At 43.7% G+C, this 18877-nt stretch overlaps 1 protein-coding gene across 3 annotated transcripts in view; it reads left to right on the top strand.

Annotated features, from left to right (window-relative positions):
• Positions 1-18877, top strand: part of klhl22 (kelch-like family member 22) — a 50918-nt gene that overhangs the window by 13122 nt on the left and 18919 nt on the right. For 2 of the 3 annotated variants that reach the window (XM_043716152.1, XM_043716150.1), the window contains 2 exons: positions 10008-10289; positions 14874-15039. In XM_043716152.1, coding sequence (XP_043572087.1) covers positions 10081-10289; positions 14874-15039 — 375 coding nt within the window. In that variant the 5' untranslated portion in view covers positions 10008-10080. Of the gene's footprint in view, positions 1-3796; positions 3909-10007; positions 10290-14873; positions 15040-18877 lie in introns of those variants that run through there. The other variant, XM_043716151.1, reaches the window with a different exon arrangement.

Genomic DNA, 18877 nt, shown 5'->3' with positions numbered 1-18877 from the left:
GCTCCTTTTCCACCTATCCACTCCCCCCTCTCCTCCCTGACCTATCACCTTCATCTCCTTCCGCACTGACCTATTGTACTCTATGCCACTCTCTCCCCACCCCCACCCTCCTCTAGCTTATCTCTCCACGCTTCAGGCTCTCTGCCTTTATTCCTGATGAAGGGCTTTTGCCCGAAACGTCGATTTTGCCTGTCCTCGGATGCTGCCTGAATTGCTGTGCTCTTCCATCACCACTGATCCAGACCCTGTGTTCTCTGTCTATGACCTGATGTTTAGATTGATTCTAATCTAAAAAGTGAGATAACAGAGTTTTACATAAATTCATGCAGTTTTGTGATTTACACATGAAAGAAGTGAAACTATCACTGTATTCTAACAGATGAAAGGCTTAACAGACAATCAATTTTTCAATGTATAATTTCAGTTACATCACACTGCAGAATTTTTGCTATAAATTCTGTGTTACAATCGAGCCCTCCACAACCACCTGATGAAGGAGCGTCGCTCTGAAAGCTAGTGTGCTTCCAATTAAACCTGTTGGAATATAACCTGGTGTTGTGTGACTTTTTAACTGTGTTCAGAGAGGCCTTGAAAGTTTATGTCAAAGCTTCACAATTGCTTCTCTACCTCTCAGCAATATAGGATGCACCCCATTCAGCCCTGGCCCCTTCTCCACCTGAAATGCTGCCAGCCTTTTTCGCACCTCTTCTTTGTTAACCACTATACTGCTCAATTGTTCAACACCTACATTTTCAACTGGGCTATTGTCATCGTCTTCTAATTTGGCAAAGGTGATAGGTTTTTTAAAACTAAGAGTCTTTGTTCAAAATATCACTGTGCTTTCACTTTCATCAAATAACATCACCCCAAATGCAAAAGGCTGGTTTATCATTTTGTGCTGTTCAAGTGCTGAAGTAACATAGAACATAGAACAATACAGCACAGAACAGGCCCTTCGGCCCTCGATGTTGCGCTGACCTGTGAACCCTTCTCAGCTCGTCCCCCTACACTATCCCAAAATCATCCATGTGCTTATCTAAGATTTGTTTAAATCTCCCTAATGTGGCTGAGTTGACTACATTAGCAGGTAGTGAATTCCACACCCTTAGCAGGTAGTGAATTACACACCCTTACCACTCTCTGCTTAAAGAACTTGCCTCTGACATCTGTCTTAAATCTATCACCCCTCAATTTGTAATTATGCCCCCTCGTACATGCTGACGTCATCATCCTAGGAAAAAGACTTTCACTGTCTTCCCTGTCTAATCCTCTGATCATCTTGTATGTCTCTATCAAATCCCCTCTTAGCCTTCTTCTTTCCAATGAGAACAGACCCAAGTCTCTCGGCCTTTCCTCATAAGACCTTCCCTCCAGACCAGCAACATCCTGGTAAATCTCCTCTGCACCTTTTCCAATGCTTCCACATCCTTCCCGAAATATGGGGACCAGAACTGTACACAATATTCCAAGTGTGGCCGCACCAGCGTTTTGTGTAGTTGCAGCATGATATTGCGGCTCCGGAACTCAATCCCTCTACGAATGAAACCTAACATACCGTATGCCTTCTTAACAGCACTATCGACCTGGATAGCAACTTTCAGGGATCTATGTACATGGACTCCAAGATCCCTCTGCACATCGACACTACCAAGAATCTTTCCATTGACCCAGTACTCTGCCTTCCTGTTATTCTTGCCAAAGTGCATCACCTCACATTTAGCTGCATTGAACTCCATTTGCCACCTCTCAGCCCAATCCTGCAGTTTATCCAAGTCCACCTGCAACCTGTGACATTCTTCCATGCTGTCCACTACTCCACCGACTTTAATGTCATCTATAAATTTACTAATCCATCCACCTATGCCTGCCTCTAAGTCATTTATAAAAATGACAAACAGCAGTGGTCCCAAAACAGATCCTTGTGGCACACCACTAGTTACCGGACTCCAGGTTGAATATTTTCCATCAACCATCACCTGCTGCCTTCTTTCAGAAAGCCAGTTTCTAATCCAAACTGCTAAATCACCCTCAATTCCATGCCTCTGTATTTTCTCCAACAGCCTATCATGTGGAACCTTATCAAAGGTTTTACTGAAGTCCATGTATACCACGTCAACTGCCCTACCCTCATCTACATGCTTGGTCACCTTCTCAAAAAACTCAGAGGTTTGTGAGACACGACCTGCCCTTGACAAAACCATGTTGACTATCTGAAATCAAATTGTTGCTTGCTAGATGATTATAAATCTTATCTCTTATAATCCTTTCCAAAACCTTTCCTACAACAGAAGTAAGGCTCACTGGTCTATAATTACCTGGGTCATCTCTACTGCCCTTCTTGACCAAGGGCACAACATTGGCAATCCTCTAGTCCTCTGGTACCAAACCTGTAGACAATGACGACTCAAATATCAAAGCCAAAGGCTCTGCTATCTCCTCCCTAGCTTCCCAGGGAATTCTTGGATAAATCCCATCCGGCCCAGGGGACTTGTCTACTTTCACACCTTCTAGAATTGTTAACACCCGTTCGTAACTAACCTCGATCATTTCTAGTCTATTATCTTGTACCTCATTTTTCTCCTCTATAATATTCTCCTTTTCCTGAGTGAAAACTGATGAGAAATGTTTGTTTAGCACCTCTCCGATCTCCACAGGATCCACACTCAACTTCCCACTTCTGTCTTTGATTGGCCCTATTGCTACCCTGACCATCCTTTTATTCCTCACATACCTATAGAAAGCTTTAGGGTTCTCCTTTATTCTATTTGCTAAAGACTGCTCGTGTCCTCTCTTTATTCTTCAACCCAAGCTGATAAATGAAAACTGTAGAAGCAGGAGTGCTCCGGTTTATTGGGTATTCTGTCCTGGATTTGCATCTAATATTAGAGGAACTTTTGAGTACAGAGCCAGCTGACATCTATTGGCATGTTATTTACAACATAATCCCCTCTTCAAATGGAGGCACCAAGAAGGTTTGCTAAGAGGGTTAGAGTTATAGTAATACTGAATACACCTATTTTATTTGTTTCACTTTAGCTGATTTTCCAATTGCTCCCAAACAGCTTGGCTGAAGGAAAAATCTACATTAATAAGGGAAGTTTCATAAACGCAAGGTATCCCACAACACATCCCAGCTAGTAAAGTACTTCTAAAGTCTAGTAATTGTTATTCTGTCAGAATGCAGCAGCTGTTTGCATACCTGTTTGGGTGATATTGGTAAACAGATAGATATTGACCAGGATACCAGGGAGGACTGCCAGATCTTCTACACATTGGGCTGTAGGATCTTTTACCCATAACTAAGAAGGTTGATGGGACCTTGGTTCAAATTTTAATCTGACAAACCTCTTGCAGTATACAGTACTATCTATGTACTCAACTCTCTGGGGTGGAATTTAGTCAACTTTGCCTTTAACTTTGAGGCAAATATCTAACACTCCACTAAGGCTATGTTTTGTTTCTACTGTATTAAAGCTGCAATAGTTGTTGAGTTAAGCTAATCCAACATTAGGCAGTAATAGATTGAAACATTTCATTGAGACTTAATACTTTGCAGTAACCTGTGAAGAGAATTTATATACATATTTCAGTTTAAAATTATTTTGTTGAAGTTAGGCAACCTCCCCTTTTAAGTGTGACATGCAAAGATTGGCCACTTACTCTTGAAATCTAAAATCATTATCAATCCAATGGCATTATTTTGTTTAATACGTATGAAAGGAGAGTGAAAGTGAAACTGTCATTTGGAGCTCATTACAATTCGGACTGTTCGGAAATTTTCTACAGATAAATTTTCTTCCGCATAGTTCTTCCTGTACTCTGAGGGTGACGGTTGTGTGGCACTGTATTGTAAAGTGAAATTCACAACAATAGTGCATTTCCAGAATCATTGTACCCACTGGATAGAAGTAAGTGCTTGTCCTTCTATCTTCAGTCTGCATATCTCAGCACCTTTTTGCAGTTTATAGTTTTTGAATGTTAATTTTGTATGAGATAGCACAGGGAGACCAATTGACCCATTGTGTTTTTGTCCCAGATCTTTGAGAGAGTTAATTAGTCCCAAACACTGCTTTATCCCCATGCTTTTCCCCTTCTAGTGCTTATCCAGTCCCCTGGTCCATGCTGACCAGATATCCTAAATTAATCTAGTCCCACCTGCCAGCATTTGGCCCATATCCCTCTAAACCCTTCCTATTCATGTACCCATCCAGATGCCTTTTAAATGTTGTAATTTTACCAGCCCCCACCATTTCTGGCAGTTTAGTCCATACATGCACCACCCTCTGCGTGAAAACATTGCCCCCGAGTCTCTTTTATATCTTTCCCCTCTCACCTTAAACCTATGCCCTCCAGTTTTGGACTTCCCTATCCTGGGGAAAAGACCTTGGCTATTCTCCCTTCTCCATGCCCCTCATGATTTTATAAATCTCTATGAGGTCACCCTTCAGCCTCTGACGTTTCAGGGAATATAGCCCTAGCATATTCAGTCTCTCCCAATAGCTCAAACCCTTCAACACCGGCAACATCATTGTAAATCTTTTGGGCACCCTTTCAAGTTGAACATCATTTTTCCTTTTGCAGGGAAACCAGAATAGAGTGCAGTATTCCAAATGTGGCCTAGCCAATGTCCTGTACAGTCAAGCATGACGGCCCAACTTCACTCCATGCACTGACCAATAAAGAGCTGAAAATGTGTTGCTGGAAAAGTGCAGCAGGTCAGGCAGCATTCAAGGAGCAGGAGAATCGACGTTTCGGGCATGTGCCCTTCTTCAGGAATTCCTGAAGAAGGGCTCATGCCCGAAATGTCGATTCTCCTGTTCCTTGGATGCTGCCTGACCAGCTGCACTTTTCCAGCAACACATTTTCAGCTCTGATCTCCAGCATCTACAGTCCTCACTTTCTCCTCGATACTGACCAATAAAGGCAAGCATACCACATGCCTCCTTCACTATCCTGACTACCTGTGACTCCACTTTCAAGGAACTATGAACCTGCACTCCAAGATCTCATTCGGCAACTCCCCAGACCTGACCATTAAGTGTATGATTTGCCCTACCAAAATGCAACACCTCACATTTATCGAAACAAAAATCCAATTGCCACTCCTTGACTCATTCGCCTATCTGATAGGTCCTGCTGTACTTTGAGCTAACCTTCCTCACTGTCCAATTTTGGTGTCATCTGCAAACTTACTAACCATTCCCCCTATATTCACACCCAAATCATTTATATAAATGATGAAAAATAGTGGACCCAGCACTGATCCTTATGGCACACCACTGGTCACAGGCCTCCATTCTGAAAAATAACCCCCCACCACCACCCTCTGTCTTCTACCCGCGAGCCAGTTCTGTATCCAGGTGGCTAGCTCTCCCTGTATCCCATGTGATCTAACCTTGCTAACCAGTCCATCATGTGGAATCTTGTCAAATCCCTTACTGAAGTCCACATAGACAATGTCCACCTCTCTGCCTTCATCAGTCTTATAGCGTCATAGAGTAATAGAGATGTACAGCACAGAAACAGACCCTTCGGTCCAACTTGTCCATGCTGACCGGATATCCCAACCCAAGTCCCACCTGTCAGCACCTGGCTCATATCCCTTGAAACCCTTCCTATTTATATAGCCATCCAGATGACTCTTAAATGTTGCAATTGTACCAGCCTCCACCACTTCCTCTGGCAGCTCATTCCATACACGTACCACCTTCTGAATGAAAAATTTGCCTCTTCAGTCTCTTTCATGTCTTTCCCCTCTCACCCTAAACTCATGCCCTCTATTTCTGGACTCCCCCACCCCAGGGAAAAGACTTTGTCTATTTATCCTATCTAGGCCCCTCATGATTTTATAAACTTCTATAAGGTCACCCCTCAGTCTCTGACGATCCAGGGAAAACAGCCCCAGCCTATTCAACCTCTTCTTATAGCTCAAATTCTCCAACCCTGGCGACATCCTTGTAAATCTTTTCTTCTTTGTCACTTCTTCAAAAATACTAAATCAGATTAGTGAGACATGACTTCCTACACACAAAACAATGTTGAATGTCCCTAATCAGTCCTTGCCTTTCCATATACATGTACATCATGTCCTCAGAATTCCCTCCAACAACTTACCCACCACTGACGTCACACTCACTGGTCTATAGTTCCCTGCTTTTACTTTCCACCTTCTTAAATAATGACACTACATTAGCCACCCTCCCAGTCTTCTGGCACCTCACTTGTGGCTATTGATGATACAAATATCTCAGCAAAGAGCAATCAATTCCCTACCTTCCCTCCAAATTCTGGCATATACTTGATCAGATCCTGGGGATTTATCTGCCTTTATGCATTTTAAGACGTCCAGCACCACCTTTTCAAGATATTATTTATTTCTCCAAGTTCTCTTGCCTCCATATCCATCTCCACAGTAAATAGTGACGTGAAATACTCGTTTAGTATTTCGCCCATGCTGTTCCACACACAAATGACCTTGTTGATTTTTAAGGGGCCCGACTCTCACCCTAGTTATTTTTTGCCTTTAAATTGTATTTGTAGAATTTCTTTGGATTCTTCCTAACCCTATTTGCCAAAGATATCCCATGTCCCTTTTTGTCCTCCTGTTTCCCTCTTGAGTATACCCCTACTGCCCTAAGACTCCTCAAAGGATTCACTCAAACCCAGATGTTCATATCTGTCATATGCCTCCTCCCTTTTCTTGTAATCAAAGAAATGCGGGAGTATTGGTAAGGTTGGGCAAATTTAACATCAACCAGGGTTCTTTGTAATTGTAAGAATCAAAATCAGAATTCAGCTTATTGTGCATGTGATAGACAAGCAGGAGTTTGGAAGAACACAGCAAGCCAGGCAGCATGAGGAGGTGGAGAAGTCGATGTTTTGGGTTTAACCCTTCTTCAGGACTGGGGGTGAGTATGGGGGGAGCTGCAGATAAAGTGGCTGGCGGGGGCAGGGTGGTGAGGTGGGGATAGGTGAAGACAGGTAAAGGGTGCCACTTGTTTGGTCACTGGGAGGAATGAAACCAGTTGGTGGAAGGGAGGGGGAGGAGCTGGGAAGGGAGTCGGGGGGGATGGGGAAGGAGGTTATTTGAAATTGGAAAACTGAGTGTTGGGTCGTTATTATGTTTGGAAGGGTGCTGATTTAGAGCAGTGGAACGGGGAATGGAGGTGGTGCACTGAGGGCTATCTGGATGGCAGAGGGGGGAAAAGCACGTTGTTTGAAATAGGTGGACTTCTAGAATGCTTGGGAATGGAATGTTTCCCTGATCGAGCAGGTGCAGCAGAGATGGAGCAGTTGGGAGAACAGGATTGAGTTCTTGCAGGATACAGGGTCGGAGAAGGTGTAGTCCAGGTAGTTATGGCGGTCTGTAGGTTTGTAGTAAATGTCCGTCTGGAGACTGTCACCACAGATGGAAATGGAGAGGTCAAGAAAGGGGAGGGAGGTGTCTGAGATGGACCAAGTGAATTTGAGGGTGGATAGAAGTTATGGGTGAAGTCGATGAATGCTTCCAGTTCAGCCTGGATGCAGTCATCGATGTAACGGCAGAAGAGTTGGGGTACAGTGCCTGTGTAGGTACTGAAGGGGGACTGTTCGATGTAGCTAATAAAGAGGCAGACATATCTGGGGCCCACCCGGGTGCCCATGGCCACTCCCTTGATTTGGAGGAAATGGGAGAAGTTAAAAGAGAGACTTTTGAGGGTGACGACCAGATTGACAAGGCAGAGCAGGGTATTGGTGGAGGGGGACTGGATGGGGCTATTGGAGAGGAAGAAGCGGAGGGCCTGGAGGCCATCCTTGTTGGGTATTGACGTGTATAAGGAATGCACGTCCACTGTGAAGACAAAGTGCTGGGGTCTATCTTCATACTGGAAGTTCCTGAAGAGGTGGAGGATGTGGTTGGTATCGCATATGTTGGTGGGAAGTGCCTGAACCAAGGGGGAAGAGGATAGAGTCGAGGTAGGACGAAATGAGTTCAGTGGGACAGGAGCATGCCAAGACAATAAATTGGCCAGGGTAGTTGGGGATCTTGGAGACCAGGTAGAACCGGGCAGAATCTAGGCTGGGGGACTATGAGTTTGGAGGTAGTGGAGGGGAGATCACCAGAAGCAGTGAGGGCACAGACAGTGAGTTCGATTTTGGCCTGATGGATCGCGGTGGGGTCGCAGGCAAGAGGGAGGTAGGACATGGTGTCAGAGAGTTGGCATTTGGTCTTTGCAACATCGAGGTCCATTCTCCAGACTACCACTTCCCCGCCTTTGTCAGTGGGTTTGATAGTGTTGCGGAGTGAGTGGAGTGCTGCATATTCGGGGGGGGTGAGGTTGGAGTTGGTGAGGCAGGTGTAAAATTGAGGCAGCTGATGTCACGTTGGCAGTCAGCAATGAAGGGGTCTGTGGTGTGTACAAGGCTGGCGGTAGTGACCAAGTGTAAGAGGCAGGTTGGAGGCGGGAGAAGGTGTCCGTAGAGGGGGGATACATAGAACATTACAGCGCAGTACATGCCTTTCAGCCTTCGATGTTGCACAGACCTGTGAAACCAATCTGAAGCCCACTAACCTATACAATTCCATTATCAGCCATATGTTTATCCAATGACTATTTAAATGGCCTTAAGTCCACTACTGTTGCAAGCAAGGCTTTCCATGCACTTACTACTCTCTGAGTAAAGAAACTACCTCTGACGTCTGTCCTATCATCCCTCAATTTAAAGCTATGTCCCCTCGTGCTAGCCATCACCATCTGAGGAAAAAGGCTCTCAATGTCCACTCTGTCTAATCCTCTGATCATCTTGTATGTCTCTATTAAATCACCTCTTAACCTTCTCTCTAACGAAAACAGCCTCAAATTCCTCAGCCTTTACTCCTAGGACCGTCTCTCCATACCAGGCAACATCCTGGTAAATCTCCTCTATCAACTTGGGTGGCACACTTTGGGGATCTATGCACGTGGACACAGAGATCTCTCTGCTCATCAACATTACCAAGAATCTTACTATTAGCCCAATACTCTGTATTCCTGTTACTCCTTCCAAAGTGAATCACCTCTCACTTTTCTGCATTAAACTCCATTTGCCACTTCTCAGCCCAGCTCTGCAGCTTATCTATGTCCCTCTGTAGAATGCAACATCCTTCCACACTATCCACAACTCCATCGACTTTAGCGTCATCTGCAAATTTATTAACCCATCCTTCTACGCCCTCATCCAGGTCAGTTTTAAAATGTCAAACAGCAGTGGCTCCAAAACTGATCCTTGCAGTACACCACTCCGAACACCCTCCGGTCTCTCTGCTCCTGTACCAGTTTGGAATTGTACCCTTCATTTTTTTTTTAGATGTGTCTTCCCCATTTTGCCTGTCAAAATAAGATAACTTCTCTGCATGAAATGTCACCTGCTACTTGCCCGCCCAACCCATCTGCATATCTACCTTCTTTTGAAGTTCTACATGAGTTTTCCCCACTGTGTTTCCAAGTTTTGTGCAATAGACAGATTTTGAAATTGTGCCTCTATACTCAAGTCTAAGTTTCAAAATGCCTGGTTTAGCCCATGAAGATAGCGAGAGGGAAATCGAATCATTGATAAGGGAATGGAATTACCCCCTAACTTTCACTGACCTCATCATTATACCCTTTTTCTTTCCTTTGTGCCCTGAATTTCTCCCTTCTTCTCTTGTGGTAATGTTTCGCAAAAGCTCACTCGTGCAGTTATACGACATGTGTGAGCCGATTGTATCTGATCACAGAAATAAATTTTAGAGCATATTTAATAAAGTCTTTAATGAATGGCTACAAGTGCTCCTTTCCAGCAGGGTCAGACAATAAAGGCTAGCTGTGGGAACTCTGCTTAGTGCTTATTCTCCATCCTTGCTATCCCAAGGCTAACCAATCTTCCTAGCTATGATCAACTAATTCATGCAGAAAGGACAGTTCAGGTTTTTATTTGTGACATTCCAACAAAACAAACCTAGTCTCTTGCCTGCTGAATAATTTTGGAAAATTTTCAATATTTTTCAGAAGAGTCATTGTGGGAAAACTGCCTATTGGCAAAACTCTTTGCTGAAATCTGGGCAACATTGGCAGCATTCGCATGACCATGGCAGAAGAGCACAAGGACAAACAGCAAAGTCAGAAAAAAGTCAGCCAGACTTATCACAGCTCAGCGCATTCCCAGTCTCTGCTGGATGGACTAGTTGCACTTCGGAACAGTGCAAGTTTATTTGATGTCACCCTAATTGTAGAAGGGAAGTCCATCGAGGCTCACCGCATACTCCTGGCAGCATCATGTGACTATTTTAGGTATTGTACTTATCTCATGTGTTGGCAGAGATATGTTGATGTGTATTGTAAGGGGAATGCTTTGTCGTGAGGGTTATGTGAGAATATTTCGATGTATTTGGGAGTGCATGTGTGCATTTTGGATTTGTGTGCGTTTTGAGGCTGTGTGCTTCGATGATGGGAGTATACATGTCTTTTAGGGAGTACGTGTACTTTTGAGATTGTGATTGTATGTTTGGGATTGTATACGTTTGTTGGATGTGTTTTGGGGTGATGTGTGCAAGCATGTGCGTGTGAGGGGTATTTGTATATGTTTGGGACTGTGTGCTTGTTCAGCTGAATGTGTACTTTGTCTCCTGGAGGTCATGCACATATGTGTATGTGTGTGTTTGTGTGTGGGTGGGGAAGTGGCAATGTCCTTGGGTTCATAACAACAGAAGCCAAGTCTAATACTTTTGAGAGAAGGCAAGAGAATGAGGTTGAGAAACATAACAGCCATGATTGCATGGTGGAGCAGACTCAATGGGCCAAATGGCCGAATTCTGTTCCTATGTCTTATGGTTTTATGTGTATTTGTCTAATTTTGGGAGTATGTCTTTGGCGGTGGCTGGTGTCTGGTAGTTGCTGTATATGTGTGCCTTTGGGGAAGTTTACACATAGTTTTAAGGGCTTGTGCATGTTTACATTTATGCGTGTATTGGGGTGAGTGAATGTATTTTGCGATTTATATATGCATGTACTTGAGTGTGTCTCTGTATATTTCAGGCACAAAGTATGTGTATATTTTTGGAATTGTATTTGTGGTTGTGCAATTTTATACTTACTGTTCTGTCAACTCATAGTGTGGTAAGAAAAAACATTGTTTCCCATTCATTTATTCTCTGTGTGTCTTGACTGGTGATGCTTGATTTAAAGTCTTTGTCTAAAATCATGTGAACATCAACTGAATGTCATCCTGACTACACCTCAGCCATAGTTTGACTGTAAACCTTTATCTACACTGTCATCTGGGCTGCTGCTTGTTCTGCCACAAGCTGTGTAATTTGTGATGCTCCTGCCATCTTCAGTTTGACTCCTATGATGGAAGTTTTGCCAGATCATAAAACTTTTATTCAATGTCATCTTGTATGCACAGAATACCATCTCTTATCAACTTGCAATGCTATTTTAATGATATGCATTGTTATTTTGTTCTGACAGGTGTCCCAAATATTTTATCTTATAAACAAGCAACTTCTGTATTTCTGTATGGCGTAACATCATGCCTCTGAAGATAGGATGGTTGACCCTATATTTACATCCCCTGAGTTTTGGGTTGATGTCCGAACCTCATTTACAAGATCACATAACCCAGGGCAATACTGAGGGAGTGCTGTGCTGTTGGAAATGGCCATTCTTTTGGGATGGGACATTAAACCAAGGCACCTTCTACTCTATCGGGTAGATGCAAGGGCTCAAAATACATGGGTGACAGACAAACTCACCCCACAAGATCCCCAACATTACTGGATGACCAGTCAAAGGAAGGTGATTCCCCTAAGTAGAATGGCCAGAATCTCTGAGGAGTTGCTAGCTTAGCTATAAGACAATAAGTAATAAATGTGGGAGGGGAACAACCTGTTTTGGAGGAGCAGCAAGCAAGAAAATAAGAAAGGAAGGAGATTGAGCGAGTGAACCAGTGCAAAATAATTTTGCCAGGATATGCTGAGACCAGGACATCTGAGGTTGAGCGGTGGGTTGTCACAGAATCATAGAATCCCTTCAGAATCATTAGACACAACAACTCCACACCAACCCTCTGAAAAGTAACCTAGCCAGATCCATTCCCATACCCTATTACTCTACATTTACCCCTGACTAATACACCTAACCTACACATCCCTGGACACTATGGGAAATTTAGCATGGCCAATTTACCCAAGCTGCACATGTTTGGACTGTGGGAGGAAACCGGAGCACCCAGAGGAAACCCACACAGACACGGGGAGAATGTGCAAACTCCACACAGACAATCACCCGAGGCTGGAATCGAACCCGGGTCCCTGGCGCTGTGAGGCAGCAGTGCTAACCACTGAGTCACCAGCCATCATGCAGCCCATGCTGATGACAGCGGTGCCCAGAGCCTGGGTGATCTGATGCTGGGGGTGTTTGAGGACAGGAAGCTCTTTCACCAAGAACGCAAAAGCTGAAGGTGAAGGAAGGCAGGTGCAAGTATCTGGAGTTCAGTCTATATGGCACTAGGATAATGGCTGTAGAGGAGAAAAAGACAGTAAGCGGTTTGGGCGGAAGATAGAGGCTGCAAAGGGGTGGATGGAACAACAAGTCTGCGTGGGGGTCAGGCAAAGAAAGAGGCTGCTTGGAGTAGTAGGGATAAGCAAAGAGACTGCAAGGCATGGTGAAGGGAAAAAGGAGGTTGAAAGGGGGATGAGGGAGAAGGTGAGGCTATAAGCTGTGGAATGAGAGAAGTTGCAAGATGGTTGAGGAAAGTAGAAAGTTGCAAGAGGGTGGGGCAGACGATAGGCTGAGGAATGATGGTGGGGAGATGGGGAGGCTCCAAGATGGGTGGGGAGAGGGAAGTTGCAATGGGAGGAGTTGGGGGATACAAAAGGGGTGAACAGTTTTAAGCCTGTCAACAAAGGAATGCTCTGTTAATTGGGGGTCAGGAAAACCTGAAAGCAGTGAGGTAGTTAATTCCGTGCAAAGCATTGTGGAATCTCTCATTTAAGGCTACATATTTTCAGGAGCTGCCATACAGGGAAATGTGGTTAAAACTTTCAGGCTTTGTGCATATGTGTTGGAAACAAATTGGCTATGATTTCACCTGTCTGTGAAAAGTGTGCTTAGTGTGTTGGCTTTTTATATGTAGAAATGTGTGACAGTTAGTTGAAACAAAAACTGTTGCTAACTTGTGCATGTTGTCCTGTGCCAATATAAATTAATGCTTTCCTTGTGTGTGGCAGCCTTATGTTTAGTAATTATTGGAGATATTGATAAATTATTCTAATTCTGCCTCTGAGTTCAATTACCCAATACGTCAGCATGATTACAGAAGATATTATACTCTGTGACAACCCAATAAATGTGTGAGTAAGAATGAAAAAAGAATCTGTAAAAACCAAAAGAAACCCTTGAGAAAATCTCCAGAACAGTCCACGGCACAAAAACAAATATTTTGTGTTCTGGGTGGTTGTAAAAGATGCAGTGGCACTATTTCAAAGATGAGCAGAAAAGTTATCTCTAGTATCCTGTCCAAAATTTACTTCTCAATTATCATCACAAAAATAGATCATTTGGTCTATTCCACATTCCAGTTTATGGAATATTGCTGTGCACAATTTGGCTACACTGCATTTCTTACGTTACAACAGTGACTACTCTTCAGATGTGTTTAATTGGCTTTAAAACCTTTGGGTTCTGTAAAGAATCCTGAGATCATGACTTCCATGATAGAAATGTTCAAAAATCACACAACACCAGGTTATTGTCCGACAGGTTTATTTGGAAGCACTAGCTTTCGGAACGCTGCTCCTTCATCAGGTGGTTGTGGACATGACCACCAGCACTCTGAAAGCTAGTGCTTCCATTGTAAACCTGTTGGACTCTTACCTGGTGTTGTGTGATTTTTAACTTTGTCCACCCCAGTCCAACACTGGCACCTCCACATCATGATAGAAATGCAATCTTTCTCTTTGAACCAAAGACATCACACTTGCTCACAGTAAAGAGATTTTCCCAAAGTAACACAGACAGTGGTCTCCATACTGTCTTTGTTTGATCAGACAAAACTGTTAGGGCATTTAATGAGCTGGAAGTTTTAAGTTTACACTCTAACATCTAGGTTGAAGAGTCTGGTGCTGGGGAAGCACAGCCAGTCAGGCAGCATCTGAGGAGCAGGAGAGTCGATGTTCCCAAAGTAAGCTGTTCATCAGAATTCCTGACGAAGAGCTGATGCTCGAAACGTCGACTCTCCTGCTTCCTGGATGCTGCCTGACTGGCTGTGCTTTTCCATCACCACACTCTTTGATCTCCAGTATCTGCAGTCCTCACTTTCTCCCACTCTAATATCTGGTACATCTTTCTCTGAGATCTTTATGGAATGTATGTTATGTGTGAGGCCCTGGGCAGTGCAGCTGAGGCCCTGCACTCCATGACTGAAGGTCCGGATGATGTGATGAAAGTTGCTATATGACTTGACAGGAAGTTGTGGATGTTGTGATGGGAGGTTCCAGGTGCTGTGATGGACTGATTCTTCTTGGATGAGTGAGTTGGGATACTACTGTATTGTCCCTTGTATCTATCCAGAGTTTCCTGGGTCAGACAGCTCTGATTTAACTTTGAGACTGATGATTTAGTCAAAATTCATGTTGTTGTTGAACATTGAATAACACTTCTCGTAATCACTGTTGCTTGACTCATTCCTGGGAAGGCTGCCATGCACAGTGATTTCCCTGGGAATGACCAATCCATTTTTTTGGAAAATTGTCTCTAACATGTCAGTGAAGACAATTATTTTTTTCTCCAGGTAGTGGAGAAGTGCTTCTATAAACTTGGTCTGCACCTTAATTTTACTGTCTGAAGACTGATCAGTATCTGTCCTGTTCACAGGGGGATGTTTGCTGGTGGGCTGCGGGAGATGCAGGAGAAGGAGATATTTTTACATGACATAACCTATATGGCTATGTGCAAAATCTTGGACTTCATCTACACTTCTGAGATGGAGCTGAACCTGAATAATGTACAGGACGTGCTGGTGGCTGCTTGTCAGCTGCAGGTAATTGAGCTATAATGTCGAAGCATAGGCCTGAGCATATGAATTAAAACTCCAATATTGACTTGGGAGACTAGCATTCAGGAACTGAATATGATTCTATCCACCTGGAATCTGTAATGATGGACTCATGTAGTGAGTGAATCTTTACAGTTAACACAAAGCAGCAGTTCCTGTTACCAAATGTAAAGAGAATAACTGGAACCATTTCTGGATTTCAAGCTATCACGGAATTACCTTAGCGAGTTTTGAGAAGATTTGAGGCTCAGGTTGAGGTTCTGGATGTAGGTTTGCTCGCTGAGCTGGAAGGTTCATTTCCAGACAATTCGTCACCTACTAGGTAACATCTTCAGTGGGCCTCTGGGTAAAGCAATGCTGATAAATCCTGCTTTCTAAATATAAGAAACCCAAACATATAAATAGCAGGAATTATCAGCAGTGCTTCACCTGGAGGCCCACTGAAGATGTTACCTGTAGGGTGACGAAACGTCTGGGAATGAATCATCTAGCTCAGCCAGCAAACCTACATCCTGGAACTACCTTTTGCCATACATTCCTTCCAAGTGTAAACATCTCCTCTGAAGAGCTGAAGTAAGTGAATTGAATCCTTGAGGTACCAACAACAAAGGTTATTATTTGCCTGTGGGTGGCTGATCTAAAAATACCTACCAACATGTTGTCATTTGCCTCTGTCCTTGCACATTCTTAAGGTTCAGATTTGCAGCTATCATATTGGGCTGCTCGTCTGACTTGCCTTACTCTCCAGTTTTCACAAATGAAATGACTTAACAAACCACACAGATGTATTAAACCACAACAAGAGAATAATAAGCGTAAAAGTGAACAGACCACTCTGCATTTCCTAGGTGCCAGACACAATACCCTCCCGGTTTGTTTTTAGATTAGATTACTTACAGTATGGAAGCAGGTCCTTTGGCCCAACAAGTCCACACCGACCCCTCAAAGAGCAACCCACCCAGACCCATTCTCCTACACCTAACAGTTGACCCTACCGAAACTATTTCACTAAAACTGGGACTTGGACAGATATTGAGAGAGCTGTAGATTGATCAGGCAGTTCCAGACCATATTGATACAGATGAATCATACCTTTTAGACAATGTCCTAGACTCCAATAGCCTCATGACATATCCTTTCTCATTGGTGGGACAGACCAGCCAAAGGTGTTAGCACAGTGGCCTGCAATCTTCAGCTAGTGAATAAGGGAGTCTTCAACGTTGATCTACACCTCATGAAGTTGATGGCACCAGGTGAAATATGGACAGGGAAACCTGCTGATTATCACCAACCATCTACCTTATCTCTCTTTGATGAATCAGCATTCCCCCATTTGAATGTTACTTGCAACAAATACTGAAGGTACCAAGGACAAAGAATGTACACTGGCTGGAGACTTAATGTTAATCACCAAGAATGGCTTGTTAGTACCCCTAATGACCGAGGTTGGCAAATTTTAAAGGATGTAACTACCAATAGGTAGGAAAAGCCTGCTTAACCCCATCCTCCCCAGTCCACCTGTTAGAGATGTGTTGGTGAAATCCTGTCTTCACATTGGAGGTGCTCTTCAGTTTGTTGTGGGACACTACTTTGTAAATTGGGATAGGTTCAGAACAGATCTGGCAGCATACAACTGTACAGCCATGAGTTTTTATAGGCCATCTGCAGCAGCACTGTAGTCCATCACAATCTGTAGTCTCCCACACTAGTGTTACCAAATCATTGGACCAACCTTAGCAGATACTCGAGGTAGCACCAGGCAATTCAAAAACTGATAAAGTAAAGAACTGTGAATGCTGGAGATCTCAAATAACCCACCCAGTGTGAGTTCAATTCCCACTCCGCCTTCTCAACCTCTCCCCTTACCCTCAGATTAAACCACACCATTTGTTTCTGTATGAGATAGCACCCTGACCCAACCCATTACCCTATCCCTGTAACCCTGCATTTTCCATGGCTAGTGTGTCTAACCAGCACATCCCTGGACACTATGGAAACTGGAGTACCTGGAGGAAACCCATGCTGACACGGTGAAAACGTGCAAACTCCGCACAAACAGATGCCTGAGGGTGGAAGCGAACCTGGGTCCCTGGCGCTATAGGCAGCTGTGCTAACCACTGAGACACTGTGCCACCTACATCCACCATTTCAAACACTCATTCCCACCATCATCACTGCATAGTGGCAGCAGTGTGTACCATCTACAGATGCACTGCAGAGACTCGATGTAATCCTTTGACGCCACCTTCCAAACCCATGACCCACCTCAGAAGGAAGAGGAACAGCAGAAGCATGGCAACACCACCACCTGCAACCCCCCATCCAACCCACATAACATCACCGCTCCTTCACTGTCACTGGATCAAAATTCTCACCTTCACAGCGCTGTGGGTGTCCCGACACCACACAAACTGTAGTGCTTTAGGAAGATGGCCTCATCAGCATTTTCTCAAGTGCTGTTAGGAACAAGCAATAAGTGGTGATCTTTTCAGTGATGCCCACATCCCATGAAAAATTAATTCCAAAATAAAGCAATACAGTATTAGGCAGTTACAATGAATGGATAAGGGTACAGAAATGATGAGCCTCATTGTAGAGTTAGGGTACTGGTGAATGAGATATGGAGAAAGAGTTAACATTCTAGAGGGATGATTTAGATGGGAGAATTCATGTCTCAGAGGGCTTCAGTGGGTCAAATGGCTAAGTGCTGTGATTGAACTTTAAATCTTTTTATCATCTTGTTCCAGTCAATTGCCAGCAACAATTTAACCTGTAGCTAGATGTTACATTTTTTTGCAATATTCAGCTTCTGCCACTAGATGGTATGGAGCCACTTTGTAAATGCAAAAATGCACTGAAAGAGCAGCCACAGTTCACAGAAGATTTAGGTACAAAAATAATGCGGCATCTGAGTTTGAATTACTGGATTAATTGAACTTTATAGTGAAACAGTTTACAGGACCAAGCTGTAGATGTCAGCCTTGGACATTATGAGCACCTCAGGTGTGTGTATAATTGAAAAGGCTAGTTGGTTTCTTGTGTTGTTTCTTGTGGAAAACATTAAAGAGCATCTCCTTGAAGGTGTCATCTGCTGAGCAGAGCTCTCCAGGGATCAGGATTGGTCAGCTCAGAACTTGTATAAGTTGATCGTTAGCATACTGTTACTTTAGTAACACTCAGAGTAGTTATTTTAACTTTGACTGTCAAATCTTTGATGTAAAACTCTGTATGTTTCACATAGGGCATGTCATTCCCTGCTCAGCACATGATAGTGGTGCAGCATGGACTAATCAGATAACTAGGAATATTAACTCTTCTTGTCATTCACTGGGACCAACCAGTTCTCAGTAGAAGGCATTGGATGCACACATCAAGTTACTGAAAGGGATACTGCAATCTGACTGAGCTAAGCTTCAACCCCACACCTGCTGCATCACAAAGTTTATTTTCGCTGTAACATTGCTTGTCTCCACCTGGACCTTAGCCCAGGTATTGCTGAAATATTCATCCATCACTTTGTTACTTTGATTTAATTATTCCAATATTCTCCTAGACTGCCTGCCATCTTCCATCCCCTTTAAACCTGCACTCAGCTAAAGTTTTGTTGCCTAATTCACTCCCAGTTCCATTCACCTATCATCTTTCTACTTACTGTCCTACAATGGGTTCCAAACTACCAGTAGTCCAGTTCAAACACATTTTTGTGTTCAGATTTCTCCATGTCTTTGTAATCTTCTCCGACCCAACAACCCGTCAGCCTCTCTTTGTTCTTCCTTCGCCCCACTGTTGGTCATTCTACTTTCAGCTACCTGGATTCTGAGCT

The sequence above is a fragment of the Chiloscyllium plagiosum genome, chromosome 25 (assembly GCF_004010195.1).
Source record: "Chiloscyllium plagiosum isolate BGI_BamShark_2017 chromosome 25, ASM401019v2, whole genome shotgun sequence".
Lineage (NCBI taxonomy): Eukaryota > Metazoa > Chordata > Chondrichthyes > Orectolobiformes > Hemiscylliidae > Chiloscyllium > Chiloscyllium plagiosum.
Note: the sequence above shows the minus strand (reverse complement) of the source record. Positions and strands in the feature narration are given on the sequence as shown.